The sequence below is a fragment of the Lichenostomus cassidix genome, chromosome 1 (genome assembly GCF_008360975.1).
Source record: "Lichenostomus cassidix isolate B80296 chromosome 1, HeHo_3.0, whole genome shotgun sequence".
In the NCBI taxonomy this organism is placed as follows: domain Eukaryota; kingdom Metazoa; phylum Chordata; class Aves; order Passeriformes; family Meliphagidae; genus Lichenostomus; species Lichenostomus cassidix.
In genome coordinates, this window is record NC_139479.1 from 81,476,110 (window position 1) to 81,499,197 (window position 23,088).

A 23,088-nucleotide genomic window follows, 5' to 3' on the forward strand; every position below is an offset into this window, starting at 1 on the left:
GTAAATCTGTGCTTTTTCTGCCATATTTTTTTTTCTGATATAGATTCATTTTTGAAATCTACTGACTTGACACAGGAGAAAATTATTCCAATTCAGGGAGAAATGCTATTTGCTTTGTATATTATTAAGTGATATATCTTTAACTGACTATGGCTGGGTCTCTGCTAAGTTGAATGGCTCTTTGAGACAAATATTTAATAATTTGTCACAAATAAAATGGAGACAGAAGGAGCAGTCTGTCAGTTTGGGATCTGTTTAACAACCATACACGTCAGAGGCAGACTCATCAGTTTCTTTTATTTGTCCTCCATCTGATGAGGGAAATTTAGCATTTTTCTTCTCATCCCCATTGCAAAGCTTAACAGAAACACTTTATTGAAAAGCTCTCTGTCAATTATGTTGAAGCTTGAAAATACAAAATGAAATCCAAGTTCATTTTGCAGCCTCCTATCTATTTGCAATCAACCCATAAATAATCAATCTGTCATCCATTCAGTTACTTCCTTAAGAAAACAGAGAGAAATCAAGGCTTAAGTGTACATACCCTTTTGATTTTTTATGTAAGGCAATTTACAGAGCCGTGATATTAAAAGTTTAACAGGTATATAAATGATACAGAGAAAGAAAATTGATGGTGCTTATTGAATAGAAGTAATAAGGCAAAGACACTCTGAAAATGGATTCATGAGTCATTGCACTTTGCTTTCATTCTTTTTTGTCTCTCTGAAACTGTAGTTTGGTCCCTTAGTTCAGTTCACTGATGATGCTGTCTTGCAACACTCTAGGAAAAAAGGTGATGCAAAAATGTTTTATTTGCCAGTGAGAAGCACCCTATACTCTCACAGAGTAAAATGAGTAAAGTCAGTCACTTGTGCCTTTCCAAGAAAGATGAGGACAGGACCTCTACAGGGGTAACAGTTTTCAACTAAAAGAGGGTAGATTTCAATTAAGGAAGAAATTTTTTATGATATGGGTGCTTGAAATACTGCCACAGGGTGCCCAGAGGTGGTGGATGCCTTGTCCCTAGAAATATTGAGGACCAGACCAGACTGGATGGGGGTCTGAGAAACCTGATCTAGTTGAAGATGTCCTTGCTCATTGCAGGAGGGCTGGGACTAGATGACCTTTAAAGCTCCCTTCCAACACAAAATATTCTTTAATCATTGTATGATTCTATGACTTCGCATAAATTATGCCGAACATTTGCTCAGGGAATTGTATTCTAGCATATCTAGATAGATAGAGAATGTGAACCTGCATTTGAAACAGAATTACAGATTTTTTCAGAGTGGTCCCAGACCATTAAGAGATTTTCTAAGAGCTTGTGCTTAGCAGAATTGAGACTCAGAGTATAACACTTAAAAAATAGGGTTTTTCAAGCCTGAGTTACTGTGCAGATTTTCTGTGAGTAAGAGTTTCCCTCTTAATGAGATAGAGTACAATGCAAGACCCTGCTGTTAGTCCCTTGAGGGGTTCTAGCTAGGAGGGGTATTAACATGGCCTTTCCATCAGCTATTTCAACTAATAATAAACCCTGAACTTTCCTGCAATGCCAGAGCCAAAGTGTAGGTCAGTTTCTGGGAACTATATACACAGCATTTCCAATGAAAAATGAAACCCTGGGGGAAAGAATGACTGTACTAACATCTTGATTTATTCACAGACTATTTCTGAGCCCGATTTGGAAAATTTAGGCAGCTATTTGGATGAAAAGATTCATACCAGTGAGACTCACAAATGTAGAACCCAAATCCTACAAGACTGATTTTAGGTGTAAAGAAACTGAGCTCTGACTGGAGCTGAACAAAACTGTTTCTATGAAGTCAAGAATTAGCATTAGAAGACTTGGTGCAGTCCAAAGCAAAGAGGTTTTAATTAGCCTCCAAATACTGAAACATGCTGTGATAACACCCTTTGGTGAAGAACCAGCCACCCATCAGATCAAATTTTTCCTAAGGAGCATGATCCTGGCTTGAGAAACAGAAAAGTTGAAAAGACAGAAAAATGCAGATTAAGACAGCAGATTATCTGTTCTTATGTTCATTTTTTTCCCAGGCACAGAAGTTTCTTTTCTAAAATGTTTTATCCCTCCCAAAGCAAAAAAAAAAACTGAAATGAAAAATATTAAATTACTGTTGATATCACTTCAAAGGAAGTATTTAGTTTTGTTTTGTTTTTTTTTTCTGGAAGACACCCTCTGCATCCTGTAGATGAAGGATTTAAATAGCCCTATGCCTACTCTTTGTCTTCATTGTACAATGAAGTGCAAAAATTTTGTTATGGTGACTGAGTCTTGGGACTGGAAAAAACTCAATGGATCATTAGTCTTCTGAACCTGCGGTAGAAGCAACTACAGTTGCATTATGTCTAACAAATGGCTGTCTGGCATACCCAGGTACTTCCCACACTTCAGACCTGATGTCCTCCCTGGTAATCTATCACATCACAATCCTCACTTCTGCCAAATCCAGTACAAATCTTGTTTATTTTTTGTCTATTAAATTTTGTTTTACACCCTCCCTAGGGAGCACAGAGAGCAAACTCACTCTTCAAAGATGCGCTGCAAGGCAAGATTGTTATCAGGTGCCCATAAACTGCCCCCCACCACCCACTTAGTCTTTGATATTTCAGATAAATGGCTTCAGATCACTCATTTATTCATTGTAGGACAGGCTTTCTAAATCTCTGATAATTTTTACAGCTTTCTGCTGGAGTCCCTCCAATAGGCATACACCCTTCTTGAAGTGAAAAGCTCAAAGCTTTTCCTGTACAGGATGAAAGGAATGCTCTATGTCTTATTAACCATACCTCAATTTATAAACCCAAATATAGCATTTGAATGTTTCTTCACAGCAGGATGTGCAAGAGACAAGATGTTACAGCTAACAAAGTTCTAGCTACTCTTCCAACAGGACTCTTTTCCCAACAGTTTTATGTTAGCACTGCTTCGCAGATATGTGGTTATTTCTGCTGAAAGTTGTCCTGCTGAATTACATTTTTGCTTTTTCAGACCACTTTCAGTGTTGAACCCTCCCAGCACATGGAGTCATCTGATAAGAATGAGGAAGAGCTGCAGAAGAGAAGTATGGCCTCTCCTGGTAATCGTTACTCTTCAACCTTCTCTTATTATGAGATTTCCTACTTTTTCCAATATTCTTCTGAGGTTCTAAAAGCAAACTGATGGCTTTATAACCCCTTGGCTTCTCTTTTCACTTCAGTGAATGTGCATTTTCTGCTTAATCTTCCCAGTTTTTCACTGGGAAAACACCTTCTCACATGGGTGTTCAAACCCAACCATTGTCAGCACTCAGATTTCATCAGATGAATTCTGGTAGTCTGTCAACAAGACTATCAGGACCTGTGAGTGTGTAATTACTTAACTTCTCTAATTGCTGCCAGACCTTGCTTCTTCATTTGAGTCTGAGGTTTTTTTCCTTTGTTTCTGATTTTAATCACCACAGCAACCCTTATAAGAGACAACCTCTCTGTGAAAACTGATGCCAGGAAAAAAGTAGGCACTTTTCAAATCTTGTCTTGAAAGCACCTACAATCAGAACATCTCTCTGTAACTGTCAAGTACACCTCTTAAAGTACAATCCTGCTTTACAGAGGGGGTCTGATTTGCTCTAATAGTATTTGAAAGTATAATTTTAAAATAACTTCCAGAAATTTTGGCTATGACATTTTACACAAATTTAGAAGTGATACACATCTGACCTACAAACTTAGGACAGGATTTACCCCTGGTCTACCATTTACATGGAGTTTATTTTTCAGTTACAATATATAAAATGTAAATGTGTCAGTAATAAACTATTTTACTAAATTATTTGCTCTACTTTTAGGTTGCCTTATTTCAGTTCTCTCTGTTGGAGAGGATAACATGCCCTTCTGTTAATTTCATAAGACAGCCTACAAATTGTTTTGCATAAGAAACAAAACAAACAAAAACCAAAACACAGTTTTGAGAAAGACAAGTCTATCATCCTTATGTGGAAATAGCACTTTCCAAAATAAACATGTCAAGCGTGTCTTGAGGCTATTGTGCTTTTAGCTTATGCAACATATCTTTCATCACATCCTAAAGAGTTTTTGTGTCATTATATCCTTTTTTACATGTCGCAAAGCTCTAAGATCTTGCTTTGCAACTGTTTGGTCCTATCAACCAATAATCATAGAGCAATTTTTTTTTCCCCTAAAGAATCCAAGAGCAGGCTTATGATTTGTTCATGTAAGTTACTACTCAAAATTCAGAAGCCAACATCCCAGATAACAAACACAGACATTTTTGCTCTTGGAATATTTTGGATATCCCATCTAGTGTTTATGTTTTCATGGGGGCTCCCTCCACAGATATAATTTGCTTTTTCAAGCTTTCAGAGTTGCATTTCTCCCAAAAATTAGCCACTAAAGACATAAGCATTAAGCTATCTCCTTGCCTTTCTCATAAAACAACAGCCAAAATCTGCCCTGGAAGAGGTCACAGTAATTTTTTTCATCTACTAAGCACACTAAATGCTTAATGTTGAGAAAAATATATCCACTTGCCATTGGACCAAGTAGCAGAATTTCTGAATGAAAAAATCTTAAATGAGTCTCTTCAAGATAAGAAGAACAAGTGGTACTCTCCTAAATCAATGGCTTTACTGGCCAATCAAAAGAGGAAGAATTGAAGAGCAGCTGTCTACATGTCAGAGAGCACAAGTCTTTGGCACAGCCATACTGCTTCTGCAAGAAGCTTGATCTCACTGCATCTGCAATAGAGGAACCTTCACTGCATGTCAAAAATCAGCTGCCCTTCGTAGACATCCCTGATGTCACACAGGCAGAACAAGAACATTTGTGCACTGGAGTCCCAGAGTCTGTACCTCCTGGTATCATATTTTACCACAACACAATTGGAAAGTATGGTCATCTGCACAGACCACGTGTTCCATGGCAAATAGCAAAGGGTCTTCCACCTAAACTCCAAAAAATAGCTGCCATTTCTAGGAATTCTAATATAATACTTAAAACAAACAAACAAACAAAAAGACCTCTAACTGATGAAGGAAAAGCAGTCGTTCAAAGCCATTGGACAAGTGTTCTAAAATAACACATGGCAAGTTAAAGCTAAAATACTATACGGAAAATTCTTTTTGCCAAATGTATTATTTCTTTTGTTTTCATTAAGGATAACCAAAATTTTATCTAGAATTTGCACTATTGAAAGCAAAATGAGGATGACAGACCTGCAGAAAGGACTAGGGTACAGGACTGGAAATAGCCAGATGAATGACTATTGCAATCAATCACTTTGGTGTTTGACTTCTGACTAAGACAGGTGTTCCCTTCAGATGTTCAGAGATGCTTTAATGGAACTCCTTCCTTTTTTTTTTTCCAACTAGTGCAAACAAAAGAATAATATTGACATTCTAGAATATTTTAAATAGGTTGCAGTGTGATTTTATTTACTGTATCACTTGAATCTCTAAAGCTGCAGCCAGCTTTGTCTCTCCACCATGATTAGAACCTGTAATGCCTTTCTTAGAAGACTTAAAACACTGTCTTAAAATGTCTGCCCAAGCTTAGGATTACAGAAAAAAAAGAGAACAAAACAACAAAAATGAAGAGCTACAGCCCCTCATGCCATAAAAATTTAATTAAATACCATTTTTTTAGAGGTATTTTTCATGGCAATGCAATATTTTGCTGCTGTATGTTGTCTTCCAGACAGCAGATTTCTTGAGAAAGATCTGGAAATCTGAAAACTATCAAGAAGGCAGAACGTGTTACATAAATAATTAACTGAACAATAAAGGATGAAAACACTGTTCTGTAGTTTCACGTGACTAATTTGCACATTTGCCTTTATATTCAAAAAAGGATGAAGGTGTCCAAAGAAGGAAACAAGGATTTTCAGAGTACTGAGGTGAAATTAAAGATGTTGTATCAAAGAACATATTCTACACAGGAGGCTAAACCCCATCTTCAGTTGCATCAAAATTTCCCATTAGGCTCTGGAAATAGCTGTCATGTAATTGTTTATTATTAAAGTGGTGAAAGATGAAGCATAATCATTATCTAAAATTTACCTGAAGAATTTAAAACAAGGATCATATAGGTAGAGGAAAGAGCTCAAGAAAGCTGCCACTCCTAGGAAATTCTCATTACTCCCCAAAGAAACAGAAAAAAAGATGTTGGTCTCTTCTCTACAGAAAGACTTTTTCCCACCCTCAGCCCAGTAGTTTAGCAAATGATGCCACTGTCCTTCCCTATCTTTTGGTGTATTGTGTATTTGGAAATACTGATGAGACAATTAACACTCTGCTACACTGTCTGCTGCATCTCCATCTTCTCTCAAGTTGACCTGATGAAAACAGCAAAGGCAAACATAATGAAAGGGATCTTCTCTACCTCTCTTTTTAGCTCTTACACAGTACTCTAGAACAGGAAGGAAATGATGAAACTATTCTCTGACCCAGAAATTTGCAACCTAACAGAAAAAAGGAGTACAAAGGCATGCTATAATGACAAAATTACGAGACTTACTGTATTACATTTAGTCAGGAGAAAACTCTAGAATTGAAAAAGAAGCAGGCCAAGATGCATGGGGAATTTTCCTCACACTTGGCATAGACAAAAAAAAAAAAAAAAAAAGCACTTAGTCTTTGGGATTCTTAAAAATTACATAGAGTGAAAGGACACAGTGTCAAGTAGAATCCCAAAGCACACTCATCACAGTTTTTCATACAAGCCTGAGACAAAGGATGTTCCAAGAAACTTTTCAGCAGTGCGCTGGAGATCATTATGTAACTGGGAAATCCATTTAGAAAGCAAGTTCCTTTGAAGCATTTCCACAAGGACGGGATAAATCAAGCACAGAATTTTTAAAAGGTCTGCTTTATTGTCACCCAGAAGGATGCCATATGAGCCAAAGCTGGAGCTTCATCCATTACTTATCCAACAGCTGAGCACAGAAATTAATAAGCTTTTTCTCTCTGTATGGGTAAAGGAAGCTAACCACCCCCCCAAAAAAAAAAAATCTAAATTTTCAGAAAAAGGTTAAGAGTTAAACCTTTGCAGGTGACAAGGACAGTATCAGGGGAATCTAGTAAACCATGCTAACAGCTCTTGATTCTCAGCAAAATCCACAGAAGTAACTTTGACAACAGCAAAAGAACCACACCTCATGGCAGAATTATAAAAACCAAGGTCACACTGGAACACCAAACCCTTTTCTGTCTCTACTCAGAGCTGATGAGACTATCTAGGGAACTGGACAATAATAAAAATTTCCTATCTAAGTCAGAAAGGACTAGCACAGAAGATTTTGTCAATTGAAATGCCAATGATCTAGTAAGTTTCAAAGATGGTTGAATTTGGTCTGATGTGACAATTTCATAGCACCATCTTCTGCCGTTTAACTGTAACTGTAACAAAAAACGTGACAGATTTATTTTCTTTCTCCACTGAAAACAAAAAGCAACCAACCAAAGATTATTTTGTTTGAAACAAAATCTCCAGTTTGTTGGCATCCAAGCCTACCTGCACATCTATTTTTCCCTGAGCCGCTGGTTTTGGTCTATTACAGCCACAGTTCATTAAGATGAAGTGTGTTCTGCTGAGGCTGCCTCATCAGTAAGTATTGCTGAAGCAATTTAGTAATGATCTTAATGCACAGTGCTGGATTTTTATAGCCATCTCAATTGGCTATTAAAATACAGCACTGCACTTTGAAAGTGCTACTGCGCCACTTCAGAAATAGTTTGCATGATGGAGTTGCAGAAAGCAATGTTCATTTCAGTGGAAACCTTACTCTTTGTGAATGATTTCTGGAAAATGATACTTAAAATATACTATGAGATTAGATGTTCATTTTGCATATAAAGATGGGATTCTCAGACCTGCTTGGAGAGCTCTTAAGAGCTAAATGGTTTCAAGGGAAAAACAGATAAACAGCATATAACACTGCTGCACAGTCTTCCCAGTCATGTTGTTTACTTCTTTATTGCTAATGGAAAATGACATTTAAATACAAAAGGGGAAAATCATAGTTATCATGAAAACAGAAAAGACTTCAAGCAAGTAATATCCTACAGCTCACACGATAGCTCCAGTTTTAGGTGAGACAACCAGCCAGAAGGAGGAATTTTGAATTCCATTTGAAATTATCCTTTTTGATTCGGAAAATAATTTCTTTAATGATTGATTACTAATGTCCAAAGATGGTGAATTGTGATCACAATTCAATTTCACCACTTCCTGTCATTTAACTGCATTTCTAACAAAAACCAAGAAACATGACAGATTTACCTTCTTTCTTCACTAAAGACAAAAAGAAAAAGCCTGAAAAACTATGACAGAAGCACCACTACAACAATAACTATTATTTTGTGAAATTGTATACAAGAACTACTTTTCTTCAGGAAAGGAAAGAACCAGTTCACAGAATCAATGTGGGCTTTTAAAAGAAAAACCTCATATATAGTAGTTTAGACAAATGAGATGGCAAGTCTTTAGTGACCAAAGGCAGATAATATGCTTGATATTTTATTTATACTATAAAGAAAAATATGATAATAGCAGCTGTATGCATGTATCATCACTTAAATTAAAGAACATGATCCTCAGTCTGTGAAATATAAAGGTGCAGATATAACCCACAACTTCTACCACATCAGGCAATGATAAGACAAATGTGTCAAATTATTGTTGGAAAACACCAAAGGCTTTTATAGTACCATCACAGAACTTTCTAATTTTATGATTTTCAAGAGAATGCAATTTTCATGTGATAAACTATAATATATTCACATATTCTTATATTAGACAATCCTAGCCATGCTTTTTAGTGATGTTAACTTATAAATGATGGTTTGAGTCACTATCTTAAAACTAGAATATTATGTATTAGTGCTTGATGGAGCACTTTCTGCTAATTGAAGGAAATATGAGTCCCTTCAGGCAAAGGCATTTCACAAAAAATGGTTATTTAGTTTCAGCTGTGGTGGTTTTGTACATATAGCTGTAGTAAGAGATACTATTACAGTAATATCAAGTGAAGCACTTAAATTAGAGTTGAAAATGAAAATAGTTTGTTAAACCCAGGTTTGAGAAATTTTGCCTGCTTCCTCATTTTTATATAGTTTTGTCTTTTAGTTGCCCCATTTTGCTCTGTTTTAGATAAGGATTCACAGAGCACAGAAGGAAGAGAACTGAAAACCAGAAGTAAATTCACAGCTGATGAGATCATAAGATGGAAATTCTTTAAAGACCATAAGAAAAGGTTCTGTCCAAAAAGTGAATAAATAGTTTTGTTGAAAACACTTTGGATGTAACAAAACATTTCTTAATTTCTTAATTAACAAAATATCTGCCTAATTTGCCATCAATCCCCCTATTCCCACATGCTAAAGTTTGCTGTGCCATATTTAGTATCTCTTAAATTAGAGAAAATAAACTTAAAGTAGTAGGAGTGATAGCTGCAATAATAAAAAAACCCAAAAAATTGTATCATCATGAGTCTGAAGCAAGCACTTGCAATCAGTTATCAAAGAGCAAGATCTGAAAGCTCTCACTGTTCTCTGAAATTGGGAAATAAATAATTGGGGTTCTTTGCAAAATGCCTCTTCTTTCATTTTAAGTGCTGTAGTTATTACCTGGGATAAAAAGGCAACTTTTGATTTTGCTTTGCTAGATAAAAGTGAGAGGTTTTCTCCTTTCCTTACTGAAAGCAGCACTTGTAATATCTTTTTTTTTTTATAAAATCAACACTCTGTTCTGCTATTCTGTATTGAACACTTTTTTTTTTAGAAGACACTTTGAAATACACATAATTGAGCTGTATTTTTGTGACTATTTCAGTTGTCACTGCAAGCTGGGATTCTATCTACGCAACAGAACACACGATATTTCCAATAAAGCCTTCAATTCAAACTAAAACAAGTCTATTTTTATGAAAAAAGAAACATGAACTTCTAGGAAACTACAGACAGTAATGGACTAGAGGACATTTCATTAACAATCCAAGATGAATCTGCAGTGAAATCATACCTTATATTGATGGTGAAAAATCTCTGCACCTTCTCAAGAAAATCCCATAATTTAGCAAAGTTAAAAATTACACTACTTAAACCATACTGATTCTTTTTTAGTGTAGTAAGAAGGCTGCATTACCATCCACTGACTTGATTCAGTGTCATCAAGAATAAAACAAATAGTTATGGGAAAAGGATATCTACCATGTCCCACAGAGTTGCTTCAGTTCAGCACAGAACACAACCAAATGGAAACTCTGGAACTGGTTATGCCCAATGACGTAGTCTAACATTTAGATGGATATTCATAACTCTCAGAATGAATGCACATTATGCCCTTTATACTAATTCCATTTTATTTTTGAATATTCTATTGAGATGTCTGGTTTAAGAGCTTAGCCTTTGCTGATTAAGAAAGTTAAGGACAGCCATCCAGAGGGAGATATAGAACTGGGCTGAACAGTGCTTAAGAGATGCATACATTTTTAATTTAGATCCCCAAAACATAATAACACTCCAAACGGATTAAAAGAAAAGTTTTGATATGGCTGTAAGTCTGAGAGCAGAAAGAGTAGAGAATTAAGTTTCCCTAAACATGTTTTGTTAAGTGCCCAAAGCAGGGTGGGGTGAGCCTCATGAGAATGTGCCACTGGCTGAATTCATCAGGAATGAGCAAAAAGCATGTTTATGGAAAACAAAAGAAATGACAGAGCGGATGGTCTGTCCAGAGCTTTTTCATCTACAATGCAGTGACCAAATGGGCAGCTCCAGTCATCATGGCAAGATTCCAGCACAGCTCAAACACTGTAATGATAGGCACTATTATCATGGAGGCTATGGCAAAGTAATCCTCTTTCTCTATGACTTTATATCCAAGCCACCAGAATATCCAGACAGCAAAATTAGCTGTCCTTTATGTTGCTCCTTTTTTAGGTGTTTTTAAGTCTAACATTTCTCCTCTCAAGTTTCCTAGTACTCAGCTGTTCTGCTTCACATACCCTGAACTTCATTTACGCAGCTGTGTCGTCATTTAAGACACCACATTTCCTATAGAAGTGAGGTCAAAAGCTTATTATCTGATCCAGCACTCCTATAGTTACTAGAATCCTTATTTTCTGCCTTTTTTTTCCCTGGTATATCACATCAGAGCTTAAAGTATCAGTCGGTAGGTAGTTAACATATTACATGACCTCTGTGTTTACCCAAGTTTCTGATTGCCAGAAATTTTCTAAAATGGTAGAAATACCTTTTTCTGCTGATCATTTAAAAATGAATGTAAAAAAAATCAAGTTTAACTTCTACAACTAATTGTGCATCAGCATACTACTCAATGCCTCTGGGTTTAGTAAAAGTGTATTTGGAGTGTGATAGGACAGCATGAAAATCTTGAGGTCAGTGGAACTACTTTGGTTTCAAATCCTCCAGTCAAATGCAATGAAATGGGATTGAGCACTGTAATCCCTGAATAGTGACTGAAGTTTGCAATTCACTGTCCATACACAGTTCTTTGCAGGGTCTTACAGGATGCTAATGCACGAGTTATATTACAAAGCCAGACAGCACCATTAAATTGCTTTGTTTTGAATGCCTGCATGTTTGCTCCCCAGGAACAACTACTGCAGCATATACAATCCATCCTCATTACTGCCAGTCTTGTTTCAGTTCAGAGCAAGAAAAGCCTATGACAATGACAGGATTTTCAGTAGTGTCTAAATCCCAGTGATTTTTCCATAAGAAAGCTGCATGTGTATCTTTCCTCTGCTACAGCTGTCAGGCACTGCAGAGATGCTGGCTGCTAAAACCTGTGGTGCCCTGGGAGTCACTGAAATAAAACACCTTCTGTTGGGTACTCAATCCTCTGCAAAGCCATGCAGTGAATTGTATGTCTGACTGAAGAGACATGCAAGAGGCATACAAAAGACAATCTCCCAAGCATGAGAAACAGAGGAAGACCCTGCAAGGATGACAGTCAGCAATTACCTTCAAGACCTTGAGTCAAAGTGATGATCAGCTTTAAATACCTACACAGCAGCAGCTCTCTCTGAAACCTTGGTTCTTCTACTACACAACACACTTGTGTCTTTGTTTACCTCTTTTCCCCACAAAAATGAAACTAAAGGGTTACAGGATTTAGCACCGTGTGATGCTAGGAGAGCCTTTTTGTAAAGCAACAGGAACAACTGCACAGGGATCTGCATTCAGAAGGGACCTCCTGGCAGCACACCACCATGCCTTTTCCCCTGTCAAATGCCCCAAGCCATCACCAGACAGTGCTTATTTAACATCTTATGTTCAAAGTACAATCACCAAATTAACCAATGTCTTTTATATGGTGGTTGCTACCTACAAAAATTAACACCCATTAAAACAACCCAACTATCCTCTATGCACTACTAACTTACAAAAACCCTCATCCTGAATATCCCAGGTGAAATTAAAAGGACGTTTACATAAAAAGCCTTGCAAATTTCCTTCTTTAACAACTTCAAGTGCTGAAAGATATAATCTACTACACATAGGCAAGCTAGGCATCTCTGAGTTTACTTGGTATTATGGCAGCCAAGACTTGCTTTCATGTGGTAAATTCTAAGGGCAGTAAGGAATGAACTCAGTAAATGCTGGGTTATACACTGACAGAGACAGTCAGGGAAAGAACTGAAAAGATATTTTCTACTCCAAGTTTGGTAAAGAACAAAATTCTTGTCTAAAAATCAGATTGACTTTCTTTATTGATTTTGTGAATAGGAAAGAAGGAATGGTGTGGAAGCTACCATGCTGGTTTTCAGATCCTGCTCTGGACACCAAAACATCCCAATTTCACTCTGAGAAGTCAGAAACACTGTTTATATAAATACTAAGTGGTTCTTACATTGCATAGTAATGGTGTGAAATAGCAGTTCATAGATAAGTCACCTGAAAGATGAGGAAATAAGCATCACAGGAGTGACTACAGCCAAGAGCCATAGGTTTTATTTTCAGCTTCTGCTATGAGTTTGATGCCCCTCAACAAGATAATTTTTCATGGAAGATTTTGAAAAAACATCAAAGTGCTATAGATATTAAAAATAGTACTGATAAGATTTTCTTCCCATCTATAAATTATTTATTTTCTTCATTTTGCTTTTTAATCTGTGGAATATAAAAAGCATAATAGAGCATGCTTCCTTACTGCCTGAATTATGAAGGTAAAACTCCTGGCTTTTGCAGATAACTAGCCTATCAATTTTTTTATCCTGGTTTCCAGTTAACTTGTTTCTATAAAAGTGAAAATGTAAAAAAAAATATTCAACAGTAAATTTTATTATTCATAGCACTTATCTGTAGTAAACTTCACATAAGAATATAGCTACAAAATCATGTGTTAAGCAGTAAGCAGCAAATGTTCTTTAGCTTGCCATAAAATACATTTTTTGTATCTATTCTGTTTTATGAAAATAATTGTGAAAATAAATAGTTTCAGGCATACACTAAAACAAACACGATAAAAATCCATTATTAGGTAATGATTGCCTCTCTTGTCCATTTCCACAATGTAGCAAAAATTTGGTCACGGTGAGTAATTTTTACTGTTTCATCACAACCAGAAAGGACATGTTAATTTTAGTTTCTTTAGCCTAAGGTCTCTCAAAATGACTATTATATCACGCACTTAGCTTAATTCCGAATCTTTAAAAACACTGCCTGCACTTCTGAGTTCATATGCATACAAAATATGATTAAGAGATGCTTTTCTTTTAGAAAAACAATCCAGCATTGCAGCTGACCACAAGAATCCAGACTTTTGGGGATTTACCATCAAATGCATGTTTAAATATATCTTACTCTTCTCCACTCTTCTCCACAAGCACAGCATAATGAACACTCTGCAGTGTCAAACACTGCACTGTTTTCAGTGTTGCACTTTGTTGACTATGAGAGGTCAATCTCAACAATATGTCTCAATATATTAAATTTTCTCCACTACTGGTATAAAAAATCCCTATGTAGAAGCATACTGTAATATTCACATGAGAGAACATATGTGGGAAAACACTGAATAAGCTGCAGATTATTCACAAGAAATAAAACAGGGAGAGTAATCTCATGAACACTTCATATATCAAGACGCATGCAAATGTCTTCATTTCATATACATACATATACATGTACATATTTATCAAAGACCATTTAATATATATATATATATATTTGTCAAAGACCTGCTTATGAAATAGCTATTATGGATAAAAAAAAAATAAGGCTGTTAATTCTATTCCCATGTACTATGAAAATCTGCATTTTCTTTGTCCAGAAATTAGCTATGAAGAAAATGTTTCTAGAAAGGAATTTGGCTTTTTGTTCTGTAACAAGAAGGTTCTGCTGGAAGCGATAAAGCTGATTTAGAGCAGTGAAGGTTTTGTGCTATATTTCCACATAATTTTGTTGAAGGATAAAATATAATTCTCCTACGTATCTGGGTGCGTTGGTATTCTTGTCTTCATGTTCCAAAGATAACTCTAGGAGAAACTACAGTGAAAGTAGAGAGGATAAGTGGATAATCAAAAAGCCTTCTGAAAAAAGGAAGAATTCTGAAACTCTGCATTCAACAGCACCTTAAATGAAAGTCAGAGGTCTCAGTAGAGGAACTTTAGAGGCAGTATATTGTGCTGCCAATGTCAAGCATAGTAAATCTTTGTCTCTTCAGAAGGTAATGAACCATCTCTGCGGTAAACATCAAACAAAGCAAACCACAACTCCTTGAACTCCTTTATATTTCAGGAAGAGAGGTAACCATGAATTCAAGTCCTGCCAGCCTAAATTAACTACATGTCAGTGTTTGACAGGTCAACCAGTTAGCAAATCACCAAGGTCAGATGCCATTTAAGCTATAAGTGAGGTTAAACATCAAGTTTTAAATGAACACATTTTCATTATCTTATCTACCTTTAGGTCCTTTGAACAACTTGATCTCTACCACGGTCTCCAGTATAGGTCTTCTTCGCCGGACGTACAGTCGCACTATGGAACCAGCCTCCTTTAGGGCCTCCACGGCTTTGCTGTGGGACACTTCTGACACGTCAACCTCGTTCACTCGCAGGATGCAATCGTTGACCCTACAGGAAAAACAAAGAATTTTAGGTACTGAATGCTTCAGCTGTTACTTTGGATGGAACAGAGTTTTGTCAGTAGTGCTGTAAAATGAAGAATATTTCATTGGGAATCACAGAATTGCGGAATATGATGAGTTGGAAGGGAGCCACAAAGATCATTGAGTCTAAATCTGCCAGATAACAGAATTAATGAAATATGCTTCACAAGCAATCAGACAGAGCAGTCAGTCCTTCCAAGACATACCTGACTCAAACTGGAGTCTACCTAATCACTCACACCTACCATCCTCCTTCATGAATTGGGATCAGATCCACTGTAGTGACAGAAATCAGTAGTAAACAACTTGTCTTTACAGACTTCATTAAAACAGTTTTGACTAAACAATATAATTGATTTAAAACACTCATGCTGCATGCTGTTACTGTTGCTCTTAAGGAAATCACATAGTGAAATACAAAAGTTGTCACAGTAAAAATGGTGTCCTACAAAAAGTAGACAATATAAAAGACAATGCTTGATGCTGAATAACTTATTCAAGTTAAGTTCTTTATGTTTTCAACACTGACTGTAGGCTACAAGACATGCTGCGTGGTAATAGCATTTTTAAAAATTAGAATAGTAATAAAATGGCCTCATAGCCTTACTTTGAGCATTTATTTACCACAGCATTTGAGGGTGAACATATAATCACCCTCAATCTCCTGGTCAGATGGAGTTGTATCCTCCTTATCTGACAGATTTGTCCTTGTTGGAAAGGAAGTCTACAGTTAAGAGCAGTAAAATGCATCTCCAAAGCAGCAGGCTAATGACTAAAGGAGTGGGCCATCCTTTCTTTGCAAACGAGGGCAAGTGAAACGAGCAAATTCCAAAGAACTAGATTAACTGAGACTCTACTGCTCTTGTGCAGTACATTCATTGTGAGATGTGTATTTTGGGTAGAGAAGAAAAAGGCATATTGCTAATGAATGTGTTCTTCTGCATGTGTGAAAAGACAATGAGCAAAGGAAATATGGGTTGCTAGGAATACACCCCTTTCTGCTATGTTTCTAGACATAAAAATCAACTATCAAATGTTACTCTTTACAGCAAAAGAACACTTGATCAGGAATCTTAACACAGAGGGAGAATGAAGTTTTGCCTAAGTTTACCAGAACTCTGAGAATTTAGGATGGGTTTTGTCATGTTTTGTGCTGCTGCTTTTGTTTAAAACAAACCCAAATCAAAATGACTGAAATGAATACAGTTATTTGGAACAGATCAGACTTGGAAAGGAACCAAAGCTGATGCTTCCCTTCTGAGAAAAAGTACTCATTGGTTTACTCCAGTGCCGGAAGTTTTCATGGTTGGGAGGGGCTTTAAGCAGCCTGGTCTAATGGAAGGTGTCACTGCCCAAGGCTGGGAATGATGGAACTGGAGGATATTTAAGGTCCCTTTCAACCCAAACCAAACGATGCTTCTGGACCCTGGATAGTTAGATATAAAACACATGCAACAATCATGCCAAAACAGTTACAACAGATAGAAGACATATGAGAGATCCTTTGTTGTCAAGAGGGAAGATCAGGGACTCATAGGTTTACTGATAGTTGTTGCTATCTTCAAAGCTAGTAAGGGCTTGTATTAAGGAAAAAACCCTATTTAAGGACTGAAACTGAGTTTGATTTTTACTGTTTTCCAGAAACTGTGCAAACATCCTTGAGAGGCTGATAAACGCTTCAGTCAACTTGTAAGTAAACAAGACAAGTACAGTCCTTAGGCATTTTCTGGACATACAGTAGGTGACAACTGGCAATGATCATTCTGTTCCCTTGTTCTGTGCAATATGGTGCCCTGGAGGGAAACCCAAAGCAGTGTAGTGTGGCAGCTAAGAGCCCCAGAAGACCAAATGGTCCTGCCAACATACATTAGCCCACTTGCAGCTATGTAACAGAGCTAGCTGGAACCAGCTACAGATGCAAGAACAAGGGAATAATCTGTACTCCATGGATCAACATCATGCCACTAAATCCTGTGGTAATCCATGTGTCTTAGTGATCGTGCAGACACCTCCAGGCTAACTAGTACTAACAGGAGAACCCTGCTTTTCACAAATAAGAGTTGCCATACCTTCCACAGAAGAATAGCCAACATTAATAGATTCTTTCTAAGCAAAGCTAACTGGTTATTTTAGTTGTCTCCTCAGAAAAACTCAAATTGATATGGACTTTATTTATTCTTTAGTAAGAGCCTAGAAATCAAGGTAAAAATAGGTATTGTAGGAGAATGAGTGCAAAGCTATGGCATATATCAGGTAGATACATACCTCCATATATCAGCATGGAGATATCAGGTCAGCTACAAAAGTACGACAAAGAAACACTAAGCTTTCTCTTTATTCCTTTGCTCCTGCTTTGTCTAACCTTTTTAGCCAAAGTTGCCCTATAAAAGTGTTGACGCTTTCTTCCAGAACTTACAAGAGCACAGCACTTTAAGTAAGAACACAAGGTGGCAAGCTGAAAGGATTGATTATTACCTTTTCTCAAAGAGATCAGCAAGTAATTATTATTACATTTTCTGACCTAAAGAGATTATATATACTTTCTCTCCTACTTTGCATTTTTTTTAAACTTTTTTTTTAATTCTACACACCCCTTCCTATCCCATAATGACTAGAATTTAGAGCACAGCACATGGGGTAAAAAATGAACCTATTGATACTTGCTCATATAACTTCCTTCCAAGAAGAATAATACATGTTTTTGTTTTTTTTAGTTTCTGCTAAGAATTCAGAATAAAGGACATTACATTTACTACAACAGTCTTCACATCTGTCTTTAAAATCACAGAATATAGAGCTAACACCAAACATCAACAACACATATGCACTTTAGGGCATAGTTTCCTTATGTACATTGATCCTTAGAGACATGATCCAATTTCTGTAGCAAATTCATATATACTCTCAGACCCTTTCCTGACATTGTAAAGTACTGTAAAACCATTTCTATATCTCTTTTAAAAATAAAGAGATAAAAGTTATCAGTGGAAGAAAATTCCTGTCTGTTTCTGGAAACTGGAAGGGAACTAGTGCTTATGAAAATGTCTGATGAAGGCAACAGCCAATCCTAATCCAAATTTTTACTTGAATTGTGATTTATAATGAAATTTGAAATATCTTTTTGAATTAAGGTTACTACTGAAAATACTACTTGATAAAAGTTATGACTGGGGTGATTGCAACTTATGAATGACACAGTAAAATTAGAACTGAACTTAATAAAAATTTGAAATCCCAGGATTGATTTTGATTTTAAAATATGTACAAATATTGGTGCAATAAAATGGTAATCCAACTGAATTTAACAAGAAGGCACTATTGAATCTAACCTATGCTTCTAGCAAGAACAGAATTATCTTTAGTTAAGAGGAAAAGAAATAAGAACTAAACCCACAGTATTTCATTTCTGAGAGAAGAATATCATCCTTCAAGCCTCTGAATCAATGGCATTAATCTATTGCAGTGGAATAAATTCAAAAAAATATAAGCTTTCCCCCGGTAATGCTGGCCTGGTGCCATCCCAGCTGTTTGTGTGCAGCCTCCACCAGATTCGTTTTTCATAGTCTGCAAATGCAGGATTAAAATCTCACCTGCATCCCACTGCCTTTGTCTCCCGTTTACAGCCTAAATAAGCTTTCCAGAGGAGAGTCTACACCTTCTTGGCTCATCTCAAACAAGGACTAGCCCTCACTGCAGGCACACTGACCATGAACATGGGATGACCAAGCAAAGCAGCTCCTTGCCTGTTCCTGGCTGCACTCAGCCTTGCAACAAGTCTTCAGAAGTGAGAGTTGAAAGGCAAATAACCTCAACTGTGCACAAAGGCAGCTCTGTGTGTGTGTGTGAGCAAAGATAGGAACTAAACTCTTGCACAGCATTTCCCGAAGTAGATACAACCAGGCAGATGCTTTCTCCTCCTTTACTGGCAAACCAGTTCCAGCGTGCTGGCCCCGGGAGCCCAAAGGCTGGTGGATGGCTGAGCTAAAAGTCTTGCTGAAAAGCAGGGTGTGCTTGCTCAAGTGCGGCACTTCTGCAGTCTCACAACTCCTATCAGCAATTGGAATGATTATAATCTCAAACACTGAAATAATAATAAAAAAAATCTTGTAAAATGTGTCTCATTTAAGTATGCATGCAGATTTTACTACAACACAATGGAAACCCAGTCTGTCCTATAGCACACCACCAGCCTTCAGCTCACAGCTGCCAGCATGAGGTTTTGGAGGAGAACCTAACATTGTGCTGTTTACCCCCACAGTTCACTCCTTAGAATATTTTTTTAGTATTTTGGGCACAGAATATAGCCACTTATCCTTCCAAGTGAACGGTGATCTCTGGTGTATTCCTGTCTAAATGGCAGAAGGTGAAAGAAGCTGAAGGGCATCATCAAAAGTCTACCTGTGCAGATCCAGCTCACTCACTCCGGATCAGTGCAGCCCCAGTCACTTTTCTCATTCCCATATCCAAGGACACAATAGCACTAAGTTCTACTTCTCCTCCTCCCAAAGGCTGCATGAGAAATAAAAATGGACAAATGAAATTTCTCCTTTATATACCAGGAATCCAGTGATGGTTTTGGAGCTAGAAGTGCCTATTGTAATGCAGTCAAGAATTCCAGATCTCATCCAGGGGGCTATAGGTCCTACTTCTGTGATCTGCAGGTGTCCCACCAGAGGACTTTGAGCATTATTTTAAAAAAAATAAAGTGACTTTGAGCTTGAATTGTCAGGGCATAAATCAGATTTCAGGAAGTAGTTCTAAATTTCAGAACGTGTTATTGCCTGAAACAACTGTGTTTCGAATCCCTGTTAGACACATGACCTTGCTTGAGACCTGAGACACAACCAGCACAGCTACAGAACTGTCAGAAGACATTTACAGTGATTGCGCTTTGCTACTGCTTTAGTTACCCACAGAATTTTTTTTTAACAGCCTCTTAATGAAATGCCAACGTATTAAAGGGTTTGCATAACAGTCATTGAAATTAAAACCCAAGTGACTGGCTACAACATCAGTAAAAATATTAGCAGAGCACTTCCTTATCATATACGGTGTCTCTTTATCCCTCTCCTTGTGTTTCATTTATGACTCTAAGTTCTATTTTTGAAGTTGTAAGTCAGAAACAGACGGCATACTGCACTATATAATTAGGAATGGAAAAGTCCCTGCAGCCTTTAGACTCTTAGAAGAAAATATATTTAGAAGCTTGAATATGTTCCTATTCACATAGTTTCAATAGAGGATGCATCAGCATTTCCTTTTTTTGAAATCTCTCTTTTTTTTTTTAAAGGCCTTGAACTCAGCTGTAAGACTTCACTCCAGACACAAACTTGGCTAAAAAGCAGTTTATTTATTGTTTAAAAGACTTTGGATCTTTTCTACATTCTACTCAGTTTCTGAGAATTTGCTGGGCAAAGCTGGGGCTATCCTTCCGTTAACCCTTTCTGCCACCCCAAACAGATCCTTTTATCCTTTTAGGCAGAATGTCTTTACCACAGGGTGTCTGTTTTTGGGAGTGTATATATACACACCTCTTGGCTGAAAATATTCCCCAAGATAATACCTATAATCTGACCCCAAAAAGCTCATATTTCATTAAAATTGCCACAGTGAAATCCCATGCAGAGATGCCCAAGCCAGTGCAGACACTGACAGAGAATATCTAGAGTAGAAATTCAGCCAGATCAGTATCGTCCATATGTCTACAGCCAATTACCGCAGGTAAATGCCCACATTGATGCAGCTCTGCAATGCTGAGCTTATTTAGCACTACCTTGAGCTCCTGCACATCCTGCCATGCAGTGATTGATTTCAAGAGAAGACCATTAATGGCTACCAACAGGAACAGAAATAGGAAAGGAACAGTCACAAACCTTTAGTGCAAAAACTTGTGCAGTAAGTAGATTAAAACCTTGGCCACACACAGTTTTTACCCAGAATACATTTTCAGCTGCTGGACTTTCCTTAGCCAAAAGTACTTTTTTCTTTTTCCCATTTAATATCCCCGGATAAATACTTCTTACACAAATTTAACTGTTTTCAAAACTCATGTAAACTCAACATCTCCAGTGTTTTTTTATCAATGAATCTCACAGCTTTGCTACCAGTTGCAACATTCTCCCTATGGTTCTTTCAACCTGCTGCTTACTTAGTTTCATTTGATGCCTCCAAATCCTTTTGTTGGGAGAGCAAACATAGGTCCCTGATCATCATAATCTCCTACATATGACACCTGATTTTTCATCATAAAAGCCCTTGCTAGACAAGCTCTTCAAGCCAAAGGCATAGAGCTGAACTACCGGTAACACTAATTTAATTTCAGAGATGGAAACACCACCACCCATCTTTTTATATATCTGAATGCCTCTTGGCTGTAACACCTACAGATTTACAACTGAACTCTGAAGTAAAATGGAAAGTTAAGGTCAAAGTTGTCTTTTATGATGCTTTTTTCTTGACAAAAATGACATTGGTTTATGCTGAATAAATTGTCCAGTCAAGCTAAAAAAAATTTAAATCCAGTAATCTCTAAATGAAAACAAAATTGAATAAACTAAAAGATTAGGCAGTCAGAGAAACAAAAATCAAAACAACAATCTGCTATATCCACTATCATCTCTCAGAAAAACCATTTCATTGCCTCTGTTTCCATCACTGAACCTGTTGCACTTTGTATAATATAATGCTCTTCTTAAATTGCAGTCTTAGTATCCCATTCCTCAGGGGAGCATCCTCAATCACAAGATGACAGAAATTCTGCCTGTCGCTTTTTATTTGATGAAATCTTTACATACATTACAGAAATTTACAAGGACACATAGTGACAGGCCAGGGGGTAATGGATTTAAACTGAAAGAGGGTAGATTTAGATTAGATATTGAGAAGAAACTCTTTACTGTGAGCATGGTGAAGCACTGGCACAGGCTGCCCAGAGAAGCTGTGGATGTACCACCCCTGGAAGTGTTCAAGGCCAGGTTAGATGGGGCTCTGAGCAACCTGGTCGAGTGGAAGATGTCTCTGCCCATGGCAGGGGGTTTGGAACTAGTGGAGCTTTGGACCTTCCAACCCAAACCATTCAATGATTCTCTGTGATGAACTCTAGCAACCACAGCAATGTATGCAGGTCCATGTAAGATTGCTGCTGAGCAGTGCTCAGGGCACCCAGGAAGAGAAAGCCCTGGTCCACAGCCTCTACCTGGCTTTCAAACCACCATGCCCACTGCAAGGCTGCTCTGGCCCAACTAACCTTTTCTCTTCTTTGAGGAAGTGAAGCAAGTTTGAGAGGAAAGAATAAAATACATTGATTTCATAGAACCTACAGTTTAGTGGACTGACTACTTCTCTGCAAGCTGGAGCCTCTCGTTCCCCAGAGAGAGAAGGACAGTGAATGCAGGTTTCCCTAGAAGGTGATTTTGCCTCTACTTTTGTGAATGAAGGCAGCCCTGATTTACTCTGTCCCTTTGGCACTTAAAAGAAATTTGGACCTAATTTTGTATTTTAAAAAAAAATGAAAAAAAAATGTGCCCTCAGCTTCAGTATAAGGTTCTTAAGTCTTTTTGGACCTGGAATTTGTAGATAGCAAAATTTATGCAGTGATGCAGCCCAGCACTCCATTGAGAAATTACCACAAGGGCAAGGGAGATGTAAAAAATAGGTTATTTAAATTGTTACATGCCAAATAAAGAAACGGTCTCATTTCAATATATTGACACATGCACTAAAAACTTTAAAAAATGCACTAAGTATTTGTATTTTAAATTACTGATTAAAAAAACCCCAACAACTTAGTAAGGAGTCCAAGACAATTTTTAGCTGTAGGAACGAATTTGCTACCAAAATGTCAAAACTAATACTATGCAATAAGCACTCACACAATTTAAGAAACTTCCATTTCAAATAATTATAATTATTATGAAAATGATAATAATAATAATAGTGTCA

The 23,088-nt window shown here is 37.1% G+C and overlaps 1 protein-coding gene across 16 annotated transcripts in view; it reads right to left on the reverse strand.

Annotated features, from left to right (window-relative positions):
- DLG2 (discs large MAGUK scaffold protein 2) overlaps nucleotides 1-23,088 on the reverse strand; it is a 981,187-nt gene that overhangs the window by 289,911 nt on the left and 668,188 nt on the right. For all 16 annotated transcript variants that reach the window (XM_085065660.1, XM_085065786.1, XM_085065682.1 and 13 more), the window contains one exon: nucleotides 14,943-15,112. In XM_085065660.1, the coding sequence (XP_084921786.1) occupies nucleotides 14,943-15,112 (170 nt within the window). The remainder of the gene's footprint in view (nucleotides 1-14,942; nucleotides 15,113-23,088) is intronic.